Here is a 19,121-nt window from a genome sequence, read left to right on the forward strand (position 1 = left end):
TTTAGATCTTCAAGTGGTCCATCAGAAATGGATTCGTCCAAAACCTTAATCACATGATTTCACAATCACATGATTTTCCCCATTTTCCAGACATTTTTGTTTCGTGTAGTTCATATCATGTTCATATTCATCCAACAAATCTGACAAACAGCATTAGCAACGTTTAAAAGAAAGGTAGGTTTTCTGTAGGTGAATGTGAAAGAATTGAAGCCAAGTGTTAAATTGTTTTAACTTTTCTCTGATTGACTATGAGCTGACTGAGCGCGAGCTTAATCTGCGACTCGACTCTCACTCATGCACTCTAGTCTAACGAGTGAAAGGATTTCAATTTTCAAATTTGCTGTGTCATGATGTTTATTTATATTAATCATGTAATGCGAATGTCGGGAAACAGTCGGGAGTTTAAATAAAAACTGTAAGCCCACGTCCGTGTCCGAGTCCGGGTCCGTGTTCTAGTAGGGTCAAAAAAGGTAGGCCTACTACAAATTTCGAACGTTTGAGGACTTGTTCTCAAGTTGTAGAAGGTGCCATAGCTAGGGTGTCTACAGTGTTAATTATTTCCATTATAAATGTCGCAAAATATTAATATTGACAATAATTAACAACCTGTTTCACCTCTCCATATTCATACATTGCTCACCTGTTTTTTCATATCATATTTTGTGGTGAAAAATGATTACAAATGTGTAATTTGCAATCATTTTTGGAGCAACGATTTCTTCGTACCGACGGCGACGGCTAAGTGTGTATGTGAATGCACATTAAACACATACAAACACATACACAGCACCTGTTGGAACTCCCTGTCGGAGCGGGGAGTTTCAATTATTGGAACTGGCTTAACATGATCAATAAACATGCTTAAACTTAGACTGCGGAACTCAGTCCTCAATGATAGTCAGTCACTTATCTTTTGGTCGTTATATGACTATCATTTGAGGACTGAGTTCTTACCATACATCTTCCGAGGTGCAGTTTCAGACAATAGCTTGGGATTATTGGGGCAGAGGTTATCTTTTGAATTCTTTCATGACCACTGAAGCATAGTCAAGCCTGTCAAGGACACTCGGCGTGAATTGAAAGACCATGTCACTCACCACAAAAGAACGTCAAAGGTCACCCGACACCAATTTGGTGTACTTCCGCGCCTCGGAAAATGATGCTTAAAGTCTATGACTGGCTTAAACTTAAGATCCTACCACCCAGGAAGATACCAGATTATTCCAGCTCACATCATTCTCTACAAGCACTATTACTCAGCCTATGTAAATACATTGTACACACCAGCACGTCTGGCACTGCACATGCCCATCCGCATCCATTGGTATCACATTCAGACTTATGGCCAATTACCGAAGTAGAAGTAGAAGACTTAAAGCCATATTAATTATTATTACATTTTCATGCAAAATAGATTAGCATTTCTCTGCCATAAAATGTTATAAAAATAGTAAAAGGTTTTACTATTAGATATACCCCCTTTTATTTTTGAGCCGAACAACTAAGGCAAAGCAAAGAAAATTGTGGAATTTACTACCAGCGCCGATGTCGCCAATACGTATCACTCCTTCGGTCGTGTTATGGTAGTGATCCTTTGTTGTGTAGGTCACCGTCCCGCACGGCATGTATTCACTCGGTCGGACATCCGGGAACATTGTCCCCTTCGTCCCCTTTGCACAAGCGCGCGCATAGCAACCGGCTCGAGAAAGGGGATCTGCACATGCGCACACTGGTTTTACAAGGCTATAAATTTCCCCTTTGTGACGTCAGCCTGACCAAGAGAATGTAATGTGTTATGAACATTGTGTATGCGTTCGACTAATAATTCCATCATAATAATAAAATAACAGTAAAATAACAATAAAAATATTGAGGGCGTCCTCCTCAGCAAATGTTATATGGCTTTAAAGCCATGTGTGATTTTGTTCATATTTTAATTTTTTTTATTCTTTTTGCCAAAAATTATTACATTATATTACACTTTTTTGAATAGATCTATCACACTGGTCACTGTTTAAAATCACACCTGCCTCACACAATGCTACACAGATTGATAGACGAATGAGGTGTTGATGCATGGTATTGTTTTTAGCCGTTGTCATACATCTATCATGTCAAAACACGGGCAACATCGTGAAACAATGAGGCGAAGCCAAGTTGTTTTATGCCAAAAATAATGATAAACATTGTCATAAATCCAGAATAAAGCAGAGAAGTTTCTTACCAAGCATATTATTATAGAATTTATCAATAATCAAATATATACATAATAGTCATCAATCCTGAAAGAAATGTCCCTACAGAAACTTTATATAAATTTTAAATCACTTCTTTTCTTGACTACAGGTAATGCTTACTGCAAGATGGCCACCATTTTATATGTTCTAGTTTCTGCACTCACAGCATTATTAGCACTAGTGAAAGCACAAGTCCCAATTCCTTCAAGACCACAAGGGTTTCCCTATAACCAGAGTTCATGTCAGGCTCCAATTCACCTGGAGGTTTTTGTGGATTTGATATGCTCAGATTGTAAACATGCATTTCCTACAATACTGGAGGTAGCAGACCATTATGGATCAGAAATGTTGAATCTGAACATTCTCATGTTCCCATTACCATATCACAGGGTGGCATACCTAGCAGCACAGGTAAATGCACTTGAAGTTCATCTTGTAATCTTGTAAATTATCTGTATTTCTTTTTCAAGATGACCAACATTTTATACATCCTGGGTTCAGCGGTTGCAGCATTATTAGTGCTTGTGAAAGCTCAAGTCCCGATTCCACCAAGACCGCAGGGTTTTCCATATAAGCAGAGTTCATGTCAGGCACCAGTTCACCTAGAAATATTTACGGATTTGATATGTCCCAATTGTAAGGAAGAGTTTCCTATTATTAGGTATAGCACACACAAAATTCAATTACACAGTAGGTCTACAAAATTAGGTACATTTAAGAGATCTCTGAAAAAGAAAAAGAATGGTAAAAAAATCATCGTGATCGGGCTTACGGTTCTTGAGATATTGTCATTTGAAGTTCGGAAAAAATGACCATAAACCTGCCACCGAAAGCCATTTTTGGCCAAAAATGGGATTTTCTCAAGTTCAAACACCCCTAAAAATGAAATTATACAAAAAGGATGACTGAAAATGACAGAGACAAGACACTTTTCATAGGTTAATACATATTTAATAAAATCAAGTGTATTACTAATCCCATTTTTGTACAATACACTCTCGGATATGCCAATTTATGCAAAAATCACAACCGCAAATGAGAAAATCATGAAAAAAGCGACTAAGTACAGCTAATTAATATGCGTAAATTGAATATCTGGACTTCTACAAGTAGTTCAGTGATGAAACTTGGTATCATGATTACTTGTGCCAAGATGTATCTTAAAATGTGCAATTCAGCTAATTATCTCAATAAATATGCAAATTAGCTAATTACATATTCAAATTTCAAATATGCAAATTAAGTATGATATATCGGCACTTTTTCAACATGAATGTAATCCACAACATATCTATAGTATGTTTAAATATATCTGAACACTTTACACCACATGCAACATGAATATTGTTGTCAATTTGAAAGAAATAATTTATTTTTAGTTTGAAAATATAACATGGTAAATGATCACCTAATTAAATATGCGAAAAACTTTGTTGAGCCACTAAACCAGTAAAAAAATTACATATCATCTCAGAATTGGTCAACAATCATAAATAAATATATGCCAATACATTCACAAGATGTTAAAACTCCTAAACATTTGGCAAATGCAAATAATTTAAAGTAAAGAAAGCCCTTGATTGCCTAATTAAATATGCGAAAACACAACATGGTATACAGGCCAGCAAATCTTCAAATCATAATAATTCAACATTTTTATTTCTTGATTATGCTGAATTTGTGAACAAAATCATATACATTTGTATAGACAGCTGATGGATTCATACATTTTCATTTCTGGATTGTATTGAATACTTGTGTAAACAATTACATTATTTGCATATGCAAAGCTGATTAATTAGGATTCATTAAAGTTCTTTCCATAATGGATTCATTGTCCGATAATTTCCAATTTCCATCGGTGCAAAGGTTGGTCTTGGCAGGGTCATCATACAAGTGATCTGAAATGACACAAAGAAAAGAAATAATAAATACCGTATGTAGGCCTATATCATGGTCTTCATGGAAGTCATTATCAATTAACAACATATTTTTCCTTTACAAAATACAATGTACAGAAAACACGTTCAGAAATTCGGCTTGAATCCAAGAATTCATTCTCGCAAAGATTCTCGTCAACAAAATTGCAAGAATCTAAATGGATTCTCATAAATATTTCAATTTATCATACAAAGTTCTACGGCGAGAATCCATGGATTCTTGCGAAATTCCACTGGGAGAATTCTCAATTGGTTGCGAATTTCTGACCCTGGAAAAATTTTCCATAAAAATAAATCAAAGTGATGAACAAAATATTTTTGATCAAATAAAATTTATTTTACTGAAGATCACATTTTTCAAACTCATTATGTCAGATTTCCCCTTAAAAAACTATGAACAAACCAGAGACAAATCAAGACAAGAGACCAACCAACGTAAAACTAAAAAGAGCAACAAAGTGATAAGCCTATTAAATCTAAGGAAGCATATGATATATTTATCTACATGTATTGGAACTGGATAATATTAAAATTATACACATTAAAAACTTCCAATTATTTTGCCAATACAGCACTAGAATTTTTTAAGTTTTCCCTGTATTTAGCTGGAACTCTTCTATGCAATTCTTTTCCTTTGGAGTAAGCGCAATCAGTGGAACAGCCACAACAAAGTACTTCCACATACGCACAATACACACGTACATGTACATGCCAGCATACTCTTCCATGCAACAAGTTGTTGGTCGCAGTGCTCTTTACTTTACATACTCCCTAAAATATGCATGTTTAAAATATGTGCTGGTTTCCTCATTTATTCTATCATTATTAAGCCTCTGATACTCAAGTTATTTATTACACGTGTTATAAATATGTTTAAGAACATAAAACAATCAAAATATCTTACCAAAATAAGTCCGATCATGCACAAGATGGGTTATTTCGTCGGCCGGCCAGCCTGTCAAATGAAGAATTTGTTCATGCACTGGCGCATGGCTTGGCGTCTTCAATCAGTTGAGTGAAAGTTGAACTGAAAGTTCTCGCGCATTTTCTGGAGTGTTACACTGAATGTACACAAAATATGAGTAGATCACAGACAAATATGGTGTTTATACTTCTATAATATAGTTTCATCTAGTCAAAACGGTCAAAAATTAAGCAATTCTGGGCAAGTTCACAAAATTCATTTGAACGACCGTAACTCCAAAAATATTTGTGTTGTCCAGAAGATGAACAGAAGGTCATGTAGAGCAGGTCACAGGCTACCATATATGGTAAGGGTTTCTCTCTATATGGAGTGTAACACACCAGGAAAGTCCATTTTAAAAGAGGGGTTTTTGCAAAACTGAGTGGACTCTGTGAAGGCTGGTTAATTACGGCCATTGAAGTGATCATTTGTGCCGTGCATGAAAACATGGGTGCGGTAATAAAATTTTTTTAAATACTTCTGGAGTAATTACAATAATAATATTTAAAGGTAATAACAAGGACATATCAAGCTAAATAATGGTGAAATGATTATGTTTATAGCTACTTTCGTTTTCTCACAATGATTGTTGAAACATTGACTTGAATCAAGTGAAAATCTGTTTTTGTGCATGATTGCAAGGTTGGCAGGTTTTACTGTGTGTTGTGTGCTATGCCTACTATTATACTGGAGGTAGCAGACTATTATGGACCACAAAACTTGAGTCTCAACATCCTCATGTTCCCATTACCATATCACAGGGTCGCATATTTAGCAGCACAGGTAAATGTGACATGATCTGGTCCATGGGGCCAAAGGCAGCAAATTTGAAACTGAGATTATGGTAAAAATATGGAGTAAAAAATTAAGAAAATACATAAGAAAATAGACATTAAAAAACTTCATAACTTTAGAACCAAGTATGCTAGGCCTTAGTGTTTTCAGTAAATGATAGCCTACAATGTATTGTAAGTATAATGTTATAAATACAGTAACTCAATTTTCGAAAATGCCTCCTTTGGCCCCCATGGACCAGATCGTATCACAAATACTCTATGAAGTTAATTATTATGATTAATTAATTAGATCATCTAATTATTTTGAAATAGAACCGAGGCCATGAGAAGCCCAAGACAGAGGCATGAAATGATAATAAATGTATTACTATCTCCAGAGTTGTAATGATGACTCTCCAAATATCGAGGTTGAGATAAGAAATATGGCCTAACTTGAGGTGATTGACTGCACAAATTTAATGCAGTTAAGGGGGTTCTACACCTCTGGCCAATGTTGTGCCTATTTTTGCATTTTTCTCAAAAATTATAGTGCATTGGTGACAAGTAAGATATGTATATTATAGGGGCAAGGACTACAACTACTACATTGAAAATTCAGCAAATCACGGCAGGTAGTTATTGATTTATTGATCAAATATTGGTTTTCCCTCATTTTTGACTGTAACTCCACAACTGTTGTCTGTGTTGAAATAAAATTTCCAGTGCAGTAGTTGTAGTCCTTGCCCCTATAATATACATATCTTACTTGTCACCAATGCGCTAGAATTTTTGAGAAAAATGCAAAAATAGGCAAAAAATTGGCCAGGGGTGTAGTACCCCCTTAAGTCAATGAATATCACTCAAGTGAGTTGTATTCACTATTCATTTCACTTTGATTCTATAACTAGTTGCAGCTTTATGAAAGATATTTTTGCCGCTTCATAGTAAACAAACTAAGAAATATTGGCAAAATGAAAAACATTCCGCTGCATACTTACATCACCTTAGCTTCATTCCATAGTGCGATATATCCTAGTGGCATCAGAATAATTGTAAAGCGATTTGAACAAATTGAAAAGGTGCTATAAATACCAATTATTTATTTAACTACTTTATTAATTTCAGGGTACATTTGTTGTTGATAGTCTATCTAAAGGGAATGCAACCTACAAATGGATGAAGACCATGTTTGATAACCAAGACAAGTTTGAAGATTTTGAAATATTTGACACCACTCAGAAAGATGTCATTAAGTAAGTAATATGCATGTATGTGTATCAGTGTTCCATTGCCAAGGGAGGCAACAGTCCATTTTCTCTTGGTATGCATCATGTTGGCCTGATATGCTTGGTGCATGTTTAAAGAGGGACTACAAAGTCTTCATGCTGATTTCAGTACTTCAAATATTACTTTTATTCAACATAGAAGTAGTGATGAAACAGGATTAAATACCGAGCGATTGGTGAATACAATTGCCCAGCGCTAGACGTACATGTACGCTGTAATGCTGCATCGCACCATTGATTATCAAAGAATATGCATAAAGACCAGGGTCCTATTTCATAAAACTTTAAGATCATCTTAAGTCAGACTTAAGATGAATTAATTCATCTTAAGTCTTGAACTCCTCTTAACTTTAAGATTAATCTTATCTTCTATATTATAAAACAACTTAAGATGAATATCCTTCTTAAGTTGCCTCTAAACTTAAGAGGGGGTCAGGGGCCTCTTAACTTGTGGGGATTCATCTTAAGTCAGAGGTCAAATTTTGCCGAAAATTGGTAAACAAAACAATGACAAGTTAGCTGTTTAATTTAATTTAACTCAGATTTAATGGTCAATTATGGCGATGTTTTTGGGTATTCAGCTGCAAATTCTGAACGAAACGAAGCGAGAGAGTATAAATAGACAATTCACCTACATGACATCGAGAATTCTTCTCAAGTGTCATAGGTCACATCCGGTCATACGGCGGGAAATAGATGATCGCTCCCGAATATACTGTTGAGTTTGGCTTAAATTTGATCAATTATGGCGATGTTTTTGGCAAATCAGCTGCATATGGTAATAAATCAACGAGCTCTTCGACGGGAGAGAGTATTTAGAGATAGGTCGCATCCACTGGATAAATGGAATGATCACGACATGTACAAGAAATATCGCTTCACACGGTTGGCATGTATCAACATCATCGACCTCTTGTCTGACGAACTGCAACATCCTCACGGAACGGAATCACGCTTTACCACCAAGCCTTCAAGTCTTCATAGCACTTCGCTTTTACGGAAAAGGATCTTACCTGGATGAATCTGGAGCTGAGCCTCACGGTGTAAGCATTCCCACCGCTCAACGCGCCGTGAGCAGCGTGACTCCACTCCTGTGCCGGTTACAAGATGATTACATCAAGTTTCCCCGGACAGCGGAAGAAGTGCGACAGAAACAGAGGGATTTCATGGCTGTTAGACCAAGGGGATTTCCTCGTGTGGTAGGCGCTATTGATTGTACCCACGCCAGACTACATGGTGTTACGCTTGGACCCGATGAATATGTGTACATCAACAGGAAAGGTAGGCTACAAATGTATATAAATTATAATACATGTTTTAAAGTATAAAGTGGTGGCAATTTGCTGGGATATTGACTTGGAAAAAAAAGTCTGAAATTAATTGGCAACATCTGTAGATTAAATTCAGACTTCCGCTCTCCCCATGGTTCATTTAGAATTGGGTAAATGAATCATGAAAGTACTCCGTCCTTCGGAGGGGACGTTAAGCCGTCGGTCCCGTGTGCAGAGAGACATACCTGTACATGTATTTCGCAGCCAGTTTCGAAAAGAGTAGGGTGTTAACCCCTGACTGTTCCCAACCCGCCCGGTGTTCAAATGGACCCCAATGGAAATAAGCTTCAATAGAGGCTTTCTTGGGGTATCCAGGGTTATCAAAATCCGAACATATAACAAACAAACAAAAATCATGACTTGTAATGGTTAAATTGAATAAGCTAGCTCATGAGCTACAAAATAAAAGCTTTCATCATTTTTTTAGATCAGGCATGCCAGACACCCATCATGCCCATGATCATCATTATCATCCAAGCATCAACATCATCATGCACCAGCATGGATGGTTAGATTCAGGGTTCGATTTACTTTGAAAAAATGTGTGTACATGTACAATGTAGCATTTTTTAATGAAAAGCCGCCTCCGTGCATCCAGGACGTGATTTTCTATATTGTTGGACGCAATGTTCAACAAGCTGATGGCTGCCTCAATGCCTTGCGTCCGAGTGGACGGACATGAATTTCAAATGAAAATCATCCCCTAAGCTTACTCGATCTACTTCCGATGAAATAAAATAAATATTCTTATTATTTTCTGAACCCACTGAAAAAAGATAGCGACATATTTTGCATCAAATGTGTAACTATAATTATTCTCTCGGTCGGGGCCACATCACATCCATTCATGTATTGGAGTGAAAGCAACTTATCGCATATTTTTATTTGCAGAGAGTCGAACCTGGCACAATAGTGTGATAGCTTGTGATAAATTCCAGAGTTCAGTGAATGCGAATGTTGTTTTCACTCCAGTGCTATTGACTATTGTCAACCGGTTCATGCCCGGATGTGCGACCGACAGAATATTAAATATCATGATATGCAAATTTGTAGTGGCATCAATGCCTAGGCTAGGTAGCAAGTCCAGTGGAAAATTTGGTATGAGGTTAAAGGTCATTTCTTGATGTCTTAAATTATATGAATTCATATACCCTAATTAAAATGATGTCAGATGGTGATTTGAATAGAATAGTAGTGCATACATGTAGTACCGTATTCATTCCAATAAGCGCCAAGGGCGCTTAACAAAGTGATTTTGGGTGGGCGCTTATTTTTTTTTTGTGAGGGGCGATTATTAGAGATGAATTTATGTATGTTATAAAAGGGTCCTGAGACGTTCTAGTGGCTTTACTGATGTAGTAAATGTATTGCAAGTTTACACCGGATGTGTAGTCCTCCAGCTATTTCACTATATCAACCTCTAGCTGTCACTTCAACATTAATGGTACCCTAACCCTTTTAGCAAATTGAATATACCTTGGGTGGGCGCTTATTGGGGCATGGGCGCTTATTGGAATGAATACGGCGGGTACATGTATTTCGCCCCTCCCGAATTTTCAAAATCGTAATATATGGTGACCATCACGTAAACAGGGTATGATTTAACTTGTGTAGTGGAGCAAAATGCTCCCCATTTTGGACAATCTGCTACACAAATTTCAGCTTGTACCCAGGAGAGACAGGGACACATTGAATTTTTAAAAAATTTTGTAATTGTGTATATTTTGGATTGATATCATGTACCGTATGTATTTTTCATTTGTTTGCATATATGATTGATCTGTGTATGTTTGGCGCTTTACAAGTTCAATTGCAAGTTTTTTTGTTTGTTTTTTTGGTTTTTTTTCTACATTTAAACAGCCTGAATTTTAAATACCGTTTAAACGGAAATCGACAGCCTTCATACGTAGTAGGCCTACATGTACATGTACATGTATGTTAGTCCTGCCAGCAAGACTTCAGTCTTTATGATAAACATAATGACATCTACGGACCATCTAGGTGCGACGAGTTACAGTTACTGGAAGTACATGTACATGTATGTAGGCCTATTCATGTTGCTGTACAACTTGCATAAGGTCATTTTTTTATATTGGGTACCTAAAAATTAGTTGCAATTGCATTCTCGTTTATGAAATCATGTTTACATGTATGCAGTTAGTTTATTTTATGTCCCAATCCATGTCAATCCAGCAGGCCTTGACCATCTTGAAATTAGCTGATATGCTCAGGATGTGTTCCCAATCAGTGTGATCATAATGACTTAATTGTGCAACCTTGACCTACTTTTTAAACAAAATTGACTCTCAGTAGGTGCTTTTCCATCTTTTCCAGACTTTTTCATAAATGGTCATGTGTCTTATGGTGGGACCCCAAAAATACCTGGTGACGTTACATTTTTCTCTCCTCTTTCTGATTTTAACTTGTTGTCACAGGGCTATTCTTGGTCCAATTGCGTCAAATTTGGGCTCATTATACAGCCTGATTATTCTAATTTTCAAATATGTTTCTCAATTTGGAATGCCAATTTGATTAATTCGTGAAAAATACCAAAAGTGTTGCCTGCCACAAAATTAGATTACATTTGATCCTGGTACCATATTCTACATGTATATCAGTAGCAAATGCAATAAATTATGAATGTACTAGTAAAATTAATTTTTTTCATGATATCACCCTATATATTTTCTTACGCACCCTGTATACCAACTTCATTTTTGCATAGTTGGATTCCTTGGAACATAAGCTTTCCAAAATGTATACTTTTGTTGGTGTGAGATGTATAGTTTTAGACATGTAACAATTTAAGTGAAAAGGAGGACAGATGATCAAAATCAGTGCTTGTAACGCAAATGTGCCCCACCATATGACACATGACCAAATGCGTAGTCCCATGCCTGACACTTGTACAATTTGTATTACCTCCATGCATTTACAGTATTTCTTTTTTAATTTTCATGAATATCTATAGGTAAATATAGTATCAACGTTCAGCTTGTCTGCGACGCCAAGTACAGGATCCTTAATGTAGTGGCACGATGGCCAGGCAGCACGCATGACAGTCGTATTTTGCAGGCAAGTCGTCTGGGCCACGCTTATGACAACGGACGCCTGCAGGGACTTCTTCTGGGAGATTCCGGCTACGCTTTAAAACCATGGCTGATGACTCCTATTCAACATCCAAGCACTGAAGCAGAGGAAGAATACAACAGGTAGGCTAATCTATTTCATTTTATGATGTACGGTACATGTATAGATGAATGCCTAAATGATATAACAGTGCAGTGCTGACACCTCCATGTTTGTGTCAGACATGGAGGGCAAAATACTAAATGTTAAGCTTATTTTGTGTATGTTAATTAGCTTAACGAGTGGCATAATTTAAGACTAGGTAGGCCTATCGGTACCAAAAATTTGTTGCCAGGAGGGACGATGGGTGTTTGATGTACCTCGGTATCTACATGTACATGTAGGGCTTCATTTAGGGCTTCATTCATTATACCTCATCCAATGCTTTGATTTTAAAAACATTTGTGTTTTGCATTATCACAATATGGTAAATCGTAACATTTCACATGGGGCAAAAGTTATGAGGAACGAAATGCAGATTCCGTGCTGGTTGCTGCCCCTCTTCCATCCCGCCCCCACCCGGAGGCCGGAGCCAAAGACAGACTGTTGCTCTTGTTATTTGCTTTAGACATACATATGTGTAGACGTCTTTTGGGTAGGTATAGCTGTTTTAGGTTTTAATCAGTCTTAGGCAGGGTTTGAAGGTTTCGGTGTGTAAATTCAAAAAAAACTGGGTGTGTAAATTTAGATACAAAGGTACAAAGTATCTGCCATGTGGGCAAACACTGGGTGTGTATTTTACAATTTTGGGTATGTAAAACACTGCCTACATGGCTGGCTGCCTATAAGTCCTTGGAAATGTCGAAGGCCATATGGGATCATTAATTATAATTTTGTCTCTTTTACTCTCCCCCTCTATCTTCCTTTCTTTCTTCGCCCTTCCCTTTCCTTTGTGTTTTCCCTCTTGTGTTTCAGAGCCCATAAAAGAACCAGGGTTCTAATCGAGCAGCTAAATGGCCAGTTGAAGAACAAGTTCGCCTGCTTAGGTAGTAGCGGCCCTAAAGTAAAATCACCTGAGACTGCCTGCGATATGATAGTTGCGTGCTGCGTCCTATTCAACATCAGCAAGGATGACTACGTACAGGAGGCTCAAGACGATGATGATGACAACCAACCACCAAACCCTGATGATGCCGGCGATCTTGAAGCCCCTGATGCAGATGAATTACTTGGAATTGCAGTCAGGAATGAACTTGTTCGCAATGTTTTTAGTTAAACTGTAAATATGTTACAGAACTATAAACTTAGCTCTGTGTCAGGAAAGAACTTTTATGTTACGGAACTGTAAATAGCTGTGTCTGGAATTAACGAACTAACAAGTTTCAATTTTTGTATTAAGAAGTATGTAAATATGTTTAGCTAACATAATATAAGGTCTAAGTTTCTGTTTACTTCTTACCTGTATAATTGTGGCTGTAATACAATCATGTGCTCTGGGGAGGGTAAAATTGAGAAACATAATATATAAAAATTAAGGTGGTGCTACACCTGATAAATTTTGTGACTAACTTTGCATTTGTCTCAAAAAATAACTACACACTGGTAACCAAAGTTATGCATATATATATGATAGGGGCAAGGAATCCAGTTACTTCACTGATATTTCAGTGATTCAAGACAAGTGGTTCATTATGTTAAGAAATGAAGTGTATTCTAGCGATACCTCTTTTCTTATCATAAATAATGTAGCGCTTGTCTTGAGTCACTGAAATTACTCTGTAGCAACTAGATTCCTTGCCCCTATGATGTACATAACTTTTTGTTACCAAATGTGTTATTAATTTTTGAGAAAATAGTCACCAATTTATCAAGGGGTGTACATGTAGGGATGCACTGTAGGCCTACAATGTAGTACTCACCTTAATGAGAGGGCAAGTAATTAACATAAATTGTTCAGAGGTCTTACAATGTGTTTTTTAAGGTCATTTTATTTATTTTAATCCAAATTTAAATATGCTTTTCAGTCTTTCTGTTACAGTACAAACTTGTGACATCTCTAATTTTACCTTTCCCAAGGCACAATATTGTTACACAGCCCCATTTGTACACAGAATTCAGATCAATGTGAGATGTAATTTGAGTATAAAAATAGGTTTGTCTTTGAAATATTTGGTTAGTTGTTTCCCCCCCCCCCCTCAACCCAACACAAAAGGTGGTAACCACGAGAGTTACCAATTAGTGCGGAAAAGGGATAATTTTTTTACCAGTAGCGAAGACCGCAAAATTTGCAAACTAGAGTGTATTTAATTTGCATTGTCTGTGAAGTCAGCAAAATAGGGGGTAATTAATGTGCACTGTCCGCAAAATGTGATTATAATGGGTACTTGAGAATACTTAATTTTATGTCGGTATTTAGTGTAATTGAAAAGGGGTGTTTGAAATTCCAGTCATTGAAAACCACCAAAAAGGATTTGTTTTTGGCCAAATTTTGTCCTTGGTCTTTGAAAGATTTTGGTAACTTTAATGGTTGCCAACTTTTGTGTTTAGTTGGAGGGTCGAGTTGGGGTGTTGATGCTATGTGTGATAATCTTATTTTGGGTTATTCCATCATGTAATTTTTAAACATGAAATTAGGGTTAGTATTAGTTTACAGTCAGCTTAATTTAATTGTTAATTTTCGGTCCTACAACATGGATGAGAGTATTCAGGATTTTGTCTGGATTCGGGCTATTTTGTAGTTCAGATTTACGCAATTTCACTTGTTTCAGGACCCTGATCAGTTTCTCGCTGTTTTCAGTTTATACCACAATCTGAGCATCAACATTCAAAAGCTTGCAAAATTGCCTTAAATTTGATATCAAGTCAAGTAGGAATGAAACATTCTTGTTATTTTTTAATCTGAACAAAATTCACAGGGTCAGAATTTTGTAAACTAAAAATGTTTATAGAATCAACTTGATTCACACAAATCTGTTTACGAGAATCTTTGCGAGAATTAATTCACAGGATTCTCGCTGAAATTCTGAGCCTAAATTCAGATTATTTTTGTGACACAAAATCTCAGTATTTTCATCCAAAAAGTGAGCGCTTGAGGTATGATGTACAAAACATGTACCCTGTGAAAAGTATACATTTTCTGAAGTTAAAATTTATGAAGAGTTCAATATTTTATCGTACTGGTATTCAATCTAATTAGCACCCATGCCCTACTTAAGTGCCCTATTTTAAGTGACATTCTTTCTAATCACACACTTGTGCACCTTCATGTAGGCCCTACTTTCTACATGTAGATATAGACATTTATTATTCCATGATTTTGACTTGGGCATAAATCATATTTCTAACTGCCATTCATAATTTTAGTCATGACCCATAGGCTCTTCTAGCCTCAGAAAATTATTGAATTAAAATGTCCGGGTGCTAATTAGAATGAATATGGTACACCATGTTTTTATCCCCCTGACTTTAGCATAGGGGATATGAGATGGTGACGTGTTCCTTCTGTATGTGGGTGGGATATGTGTGCTTAGGAAAATATACAAGATGAAATTTTTTTTTTTAGCTTGAGACTTGATTTGTATTGCTTAATTTGATAGCAGGGTTCGATTTACTTTGAAAAATGTGTGTAGCCATTTTTAGCGAAAACCTTATTTATGCGATGTTCTTATAATATTAGCATATGTTTACATTGTAAATAATACAAGCTGAAATTTGTGTAGCTGGTTGTCCAAAATAGGGAGCATTTTGATCCACTACACAAGTTAAGGTTGGTCTGAACCTTGGAAATATGGAAACTTTCGGGCCTCATAACTTCTAAATTGTTGGTCCAAAGTATATAAAAGTTATACATATTTAGAATGGCAAAGACTTGATAAGTTCATCTGTGAGGTCAAATTTGGGCCAAAATGGCACTTTTGGCCCAAAATCCCAAAAATAACGGTTTTTGGCCCACTTCTTTTTCGTGCATCATAACAAAAAAATTCTTGGGCCAAAAATTTTTTAAATTTATTTTTAAAAACTAGATCAAAATATCTAGGACCCGTTTTTTCATTTTTTTGAATTTCGACCAGCTTTGAGAAATTTGGGCCCAAATTTCAAATATTTTTGGTGAAATTGGTCGAAATTAAAAAAATGAAAAACGGTCCTAGATATTTTGATCTAGTTTTAAAAATTAAAAAGCAGCTGTTTTCGTATATCACATGATTGAAATTTGGGTCAGCATTCATTTTGTATTGGGAAATTTTTTTCCCAATTTGTTTACAATCTGGGTCGGTCCGGCCCATAGAACAGGGTTTTATCTTCTTTTCGCCTTACCTTCCATTCTTATTGTAAATGTTCTAAAGAGCTTTAAATTTTACCAAATTTCCTGCTTGGCTACATGTATGCATGTGCAATGTACTGTCACATCTTGGTTGAAGACTGTTATATTTGGCATTTTCAGAGGGTGACTTCTACTTGTTGAAATAAACATTTCGTCTAGCTATAGTGGGACAAAACATTTTGCGATATTTGCTGAACTTCTACATAACTTGTTGGACAAAACAAGTGGCTAACTTATACTTCTACTTGTACTGAGTAGGTGAGACTGAGGTACTTTATACACTGTAACTGACAGTCTGGGTTAAAATGAGGATGAATTTATAACTTATATATTAGTTTGTTTGTTTCCTGCAGTGTGTGTATTTCATCTTTGGGAGCAATTTTGATTTACTGCATTTCATGTTTTTTTATTCCTTTAGAAAGAAATGCAAAACGAATTTCAGCAGATGTGGGCCTGATAATCAATGTTAATTTAAATAGGATTGATCAATCTGGTATTGAAATCCAAATTTAAAATACTTTTATCATAAATATTTTTCAAAAACCTATTCATACATTGCTTGCTTGCTTATTTGCTTTAAATGAGTGGAATCCTCAAACTCATGCCAAAACCTTCTGTCCTGCAAGGCCATTCCCAAATCCATATCATCCAATCCAGTATTCTTGTACAGCACACACAATGAATTTCCCATCTTGATTTTTTGTACACCTGCAGGAATCATACATTTTTTTTAGAACTGTTCGCTTTCCCTTTTCTCTGTTTAACCACATTTCATACAGTAAATATTTTATTAGGCATGTGATGTATATTTTTGAATTTCTAGAGACCATAACTTTGTATCTTTAAACAACTTAGGGAAAGTATACTGCGCCAATAAAGTATCCTCACACTTGGAAAAATAATCATAATGTCAAAACTAAACAATATTGGGGTAAGTTGTTTTTTTCATTAGATGCACTATCTAATCATGCACATTATGATACCACATTTAATCCAATGTGACCTCAAGAAGTAAAGTTACAAGCAATTGAATAGACGATGGTCCAGTTTTAAAAGTGACAAACTGGCCTATAGAAGGCGCAAAAAAGATTCAAACAAGCCGCAACAAAGAGACAAACACAGTTTCGTCAATGAAGCATTATTTAAAGCTGTTTTAATCTAAGTTTTTACTTCTCTGTACTTTTCATAACTTCACAACATTTTATTTTTTAGTTCTTTTGTTTCAGTTTTCTTTTGTTCCTTTTGTTTTAAATTAAAGCCAAACGCATAAATCTGCTATTCACCACTCTCAAACCAGATGACTAGTCTGTGGAGTTTTGAATAGGCCAGCTTGTCACTTTTAAAACTGGACCTTTGTCTAATCAAATGCTTGTAACTTTGCTTTTTAAGTCACATTGGATTCAAAGTGGTGTCATAATGTGGAAGATAAGGTAGTGCATCTACATGTATTAAAAAAAATTTACCCCAATATTGTTCAGTTTGGAAATTGTGATTATTTTTCCAAGTGTAATGATACTTTATTGGCACAGTATAGATTACATGTGTGTAGGCCATCTTAATGAAATAGTTTGTCTCAAAGCCTTTCTGAAGCTGTAAATGTAATGTGGAATGCGATTTTGTTTTTAGGTTTTTTTTTATGTTTTGCCATGCTTAGCTTCAATTTTGAACAGTGACGGGGCAAGTGTGACCGGGTCACTCAGGGGTCATCTGAGGTCAAATTGCCAAATACTTGTATGGGCATGACACTTTGGGTACAGTCAACATTTGGAGTCACTGTTTGGAAGTTCATTTTGGGGTCATCAGAGGTCAGCTAGGGGTCATCTGAGGTCAAATTACTGAAAACTTGTATGTCATGAAACTTGGTGGGTGCAGTCAACATTTAGAGTCAAATGTTTGGAAGGTCATTTTGGGGTCATCAGAGGTCACCTAGGGGTCATCAGAGGTCAAATTACTGAAAACTTTTATGTCATGAAACTTGGTGGGTGCAGTCAACATTTAGAGTCAAATGTTTGGAAGGTCATTTTGGGGTCATCAGAGGTCACCTAGGGGTCATCAGAGGTCAAATTACTGAAAACTTTTATGTCATGAAACTTGGTGGGTGCAGTCAACATTTAGAGTCAAATGTTTGGAAGGTCATTTTGGGGTCATCAGAGGTCACCTAGGGGTCATCAGAGGTCAAATTACTGAAAACTTTTATGTCATGAAACTTGGTGGGTGCAGTCAACATTTAGAGTCAAATGTTTGGAAGGTCATTTTGGGGTCATCAGATGTCACCTAGGGGTCATCAGAGGTCAAATTACTGAAAACTTTTATGTCATGAAACTTGGTGGGTGCAGTCAACATTTAGAGTCAAATGTTTGGTAGGTCATTTTGTGGTCATCAGAGGTCACCTAGGGGTCATCAGAGGTCAAATTACTGAAAACTTTTATGTCATGAAACTTGGTGGGTGCAGTCAACATTTAGAGTCAAATGTTTGGAAGGTCATTTTGGGGTCATCAGAGGTCACCTAGGGGTCATCAGAGGTCAAATTACTGAAAACTTTTATGTCATGAAACTTGGTTAGTGCAGTCAACATTTAGAGTCAAATGTTTGGAAGGTCATTTTGTGGTCATCAGAGGTCACCTAGGGGTCATCAGAGGTCAAATTACTGAAAACTTTTATGTCATGAAACTTGGTGGGTGCAGTCAACATTTAGGGGGCGCAACACTAAATAAGCGTCCCATAGGATAACGTGTGATTTTGGCCTACTTCGAGCGCCATTCCTGGCGTCCCTGCAATACTTGGCAAAATAAATTTGGTATCAAATTAAAGCTCTGTTTCTGTAGATTCCAAAACTTTTGTCGGCATATATCGATGACCGTTGACTTTTTTTCACTATTTCGCGGTGCAAAAAATATGGCATAAAAATATACTAAATTCACCACTCACATTTCAAAATCGGAAGTTGTCTTCATCCGCCACAGAGAATTGCTTTTGAGATAAAATGTCCGGTTTTTCTGCATGTTATCATTGAAGACACTTGTCGAATTCATATGAGCTGATATTGAGTGATTTAAAGTGAACATGTCGGGAAATATGGTCGCTACAATCTCATACTCACTATGGACTATATTAGCCGATTTTCGTTCTTACATAAAATGCGTAGTGATTTAGTGTTGCGCCCCCTTTAGAGTCAAATGTTTGGAAGGTCATTTTGG

The 19,121-nt window shown here is 36.4% G+C and overlaps 2 protein-coding genes across 2 annotated transcripts in view; both read left to right on the forward strand.

Moving 5' to 3' along the window:
• The first annotated feature begins 67 nt into the window (after nt 1-67).
• LOC140167936 (uncharacterized) overlaps nt 68-19,121 on the forward strand; it is a 44,364-nt gene continuing 25,310 nt past the window's right edge. The window contains exons 1-3 of the mRNA XM_072191231.1: nt 68-174; nt 2,347-2,648; nt 7,043-7,170. Of these exons, the coding sequence (XP_072047332.1) occupies nt 2,364-2,648; nt 7,043-7,170 (413 nt within the window). The 5' untranslated portion in view covers nt 68-174; nt 2,347-2,363. The remainder of the gene's footprint in view (nt 175-2,346; nt 2,649-7,042; nt 7,171-19,121) is intronic.
• LOC140167935 (putative nuclease HARBI1) lies at nt 7,899-14,515 on the forward strand. The gene is given in 4 exon segments (XM_072191230.1): nt 7,899-8,137; nt 8,139-8,484; nt 11,506-11,746; nt 12,579-14,515. Coding segments are annotated over 4 exon segments (1,077 nt in total). The 5' UTR covers nt 7,899-7,948; the 3' UTR covers nt 12,880-14,515.

This window comes from Amphiura filiformis, chromosome 13 (genome assembly GCF_039555335.1).
Source record: "Amphiura filiformis chromosome 13, Afil_fr2py, whole genome shotgun sequence".
In the NCBI taxonomy this organism is placed as follows: domain Eukaryota; kingdom Metazoa; phylum Echinodermata; class Ophiuroidea; order Amphilepidida; family Amphiuridae; genus Amphiura; species Amphiura filiformis.